Source organism: Symsagittifera roscoffensis, chromosome 1, assembly GCF_963678635.1.
Source record: "Symsagittifera roscoffensis chromosome 1, txSymRosc1.1, whole genome shotgun sequence".
In the NCBI taxonomy this organism is placed as follows: domain Eukaryota; kingdom Metazoa; phylum Xenacoelomorpha; order Acoela; family Convolutidae; genus Symsagittifera; species Symsagittifera roscoffensis.
The window spans coordinates 44,162,322-44,165,452 of record NC_087062.1 but is presented as its reverse complement, the minus strand read 5'-3'; the positions used below and the strand labels follow the sequence as shown (position 1 = coordinate 44,165,452).

Genomic DNA, 3,131 nt, shown 5'->3' with positions numbered 1-3,131 from the left:
AGCTGCGTATTCATAGGTTCCGAAATGAAAAATTCGTCCCCTAGGTTCCAAAATAAAAAGTCCCAAAAGTCGCATAAGTCCCAAACCATTTCAATTGGTCAACAGACTAAATTAGCCGAGTCTCTAAGTTTCGTATAGAGTCCTCCTCTTTGGTGGCAAGCTCGCAACACGTGGGCGCGGCTGCGGCGGTCATTATTCTGCAGCTTGAGTTTATGCTGGTTGAACAGTAAGCAATCAATCCATAAATTTGTTGGGTCAAATTTCAACCAATCAGAATTCAAGAAGATAAATTTTTTAACTTATGCGACTGATTTTTTATTTTGTGAGCTATGAATATTGGAACCTATGGGAATTCATCCTTACCCAGATTAGCAAAAAAAACACAGAAAATAGCTCTAGGGAAAAAAATGATCAACTTCATCCTTGCTCAAAATTCGGCCCTGTTAGAAGTCGTCTTCCCAATAAAGTGATTAAGTTAACCAGTGCTATCAGTATGTTGCTCTCAGCATTTGTATATTGAGTATTACAAAATCGCAAATTTAAGATACTTAGTTAACATAAGTAAAAGGACCCATATTTTCTTATAATTGTTAATGAAACTTTTATTCAGTTTAGCAGCCTTTGTTTGATACGGGTAGTGCAGTCTGTATTTAGGTAACCGTGTTTTCTTATTTAACATTAAGCAGACTAAAACTATGTTAACCAATCAGAATCGAGATAACAAAGCAAACTTACGGAATAAAAAATTAATAATTATCTGTTTCTTTCCTGTCTCGTTTCTGACTGGTTAACATGTATTTGTCTGCTTGCTGACAATTATGAATACGCCGTTATCTAAATACTGCTACGTAAGCGAGTAGTGCTTGCTGCATACAAAAACAAATTTTGTGGAATAAAAAAACTACCTTTCACTGTTTCGTTCATTTCATTGCGAACAAAAACGGAAGTTTGTGATGATTGTTTTCATATAAAAAACAAGATGCAAGGCAAATATGGCAACAGGACTTTAGGGCAGCATCAAAAATTAAGTGTATAATCGTCAAAAACAGTCGAAATGTCTCAATTGAACTCCACTCCGAAACAAGGGTTGATGCGTGTTTAATTGTTAAAATTTCCGTTTTTTTTCTCAGAAATGTCTTTTAAAACGATGATTTTGCGTTTTGTCTTATGCAGATATGTATTTCGCGTGTTAAAGCAATCATTTTGCGTTGCAAATTTTACAGAAAGGTTCTTTGTCGTCTGAAAGTCCCATCACAAAACGGTTTTCACCTTGACGGCTGTCGCATTTTTTGCCGGCCACCAAAAACACAACGCTTTATTGACGTAATAATTACTCAATTACCAAAAATAGTGGTATGTTTTGTGACTAAATATACGAAACGTGAGCAAACGCATTTTATTCTTTCATCAGAAGCTGCCAGAAGTTGATGCTACAATTCTTAATTTTAAGAGAAGAAATGGCTTCTGATACTTTACCGAATGATCTGAACATAGATACTGCACAGCTGAATCAAGAAACTTTACATTACAATAACGTGACAGTTGCGCAGAACGGTGAACCTTCTCGGATAAATGAGGCCCAGTTGGCAGACCTGAATAGATGGAAAGAAGAAACCATCAACATCGCAATCATCGGACCATCTCGACAAGGTAAATCTTCCTTTATTAATGCCCTTATTGGAAAAGAAATAGCGGAAGTTGGAGTTTTGGGACCAACCACGATGAAAGTACAGAAAATTGAAAATCCAGATTTCCCCAATTTTGTTTTCTGGGACCTTCCTGGAATCGACGGAGACAAGTTCAAACGGGAGACTTACTTCAAAGACATTGAACTGGATGAGCACGAGTACGATTTGTACATCATAGTCACCAAAGAAATGCTCGGAGACAGTGAGTTTTTTGTCGCCGCAGAATTGGCTGCGAGAGGTAAATTGTTCTACCTGGTGCGCACCCATGTTGATGAAACGGTAGCAAAGTTAGTGAAAAAGAAGAAACCTAAAATCAGTGAAGACGATGCAGTTGCTGAAATTCGGAAACTCCTTGAGAAACAACTCCAGAAAAATTGTTTTGACCCACAACTCCACAAAGTGTTCCTTGTGAATGTTGAAGAGCCCCTCGAATCGATGCAGCACTTCGACATGGTTCTATTGGTTGAAACCATTTGTAAGCGTGGGTTTGCTTCTGAAACAAAAACTACTGCGTTTCTCTTCTCAATCAAAATCCGTGGACCCCAAATGGTACAAGAAATGTATATTGAGTTGAGCAAACGAATAAAAATTGTTGCAACGGCCTCAGCAGCTGGTGGAGCCCAGCCTATTCCAATAGCAGGAGCTTTGCTGGATGCGAAGCTAATATACAATGAAATCAATCTCTATTTACAAAAGTTCGGTTTAACCAAAACTTCTATAGCTGAAATAGAGTTGAAGGCAAACAAAGAACCAGAAATCATCGAGACAAAGCTAACTGAGCTACTTTCAACCAAAAACAGAGCAATTTCATTGGTTCGGGAGGACTCTCATTGGTCCAGCGCAAAGAACTTGTCGTATGACCTTTTGATTACATTACTGAAAAGCTTAAGTCTAATTGCCGTGTCTGAATCGATTGAAGGATTCATGGCCTTGGCGGTGCCCATTGTGGGACCAGCAGCTGCCGGAGGCTTGTCATTTGTGACAACTCTGGTTCAACTTAAGGTCATTTTGAGAAGTGTGCGGGATGTGGCCGTGGAAGTGCAGAAGTGGATCGCAGATAAAGAATTAGATAGAGACCCAGACCCCTCCGAGGACCCCAATTTCCTGTAAACTATTCAGAATTTGAATCACGCATGAAAAACGTCCATTTTATAGAAATAGTTACATAAACTGCTAAATAACAAAGCTGTATCATATTAGTTTTTCTAGTTTATTCTTAATTTATTAACTGTTCTCTTGTAAAGCTGCTACAAGAAGTGACACAAGAAGCGTTTCCAAAACCATAACTTTTTTGACGTATTTGCTTTAAAATAGAGTTGTTCAATAAAACTTTGTAATTCAGATTCCGTGAAGTCGTTTATAGTCTTCAACAAGCAAAAAAAAACAATTGATTTCAATTTACTTCGTAGAAACATCTGAGTAAAGTTTGATATGGAAAAATTC

The 3,131-nt window shown here is 37.8% G+C and overlaps 1 protein-coding gene across 1 annotated transcript; it reads left to right on the top strand.

Moving 5' to 3' along the window:
* The first annotated feature begins 1,457 nt into the window (after positions 1 to 1,457).
* On the top strand, positions 1,458 to 2,798 carry LOC134857483 (interferon-inducible GTPase 5-like). Its single transcript, XM_063873735.1, has one exon. It carries the CDS (start codon positions 1,458 to 1,460, stop codon positions 2,796 to 2,798), a length of 1,341 nt encoding a protein of 446 aa, XP_063729805.1.
* The last annotated feature ends 333 nt before the right edge of the window (positions 2,799 to 3,131 follow it).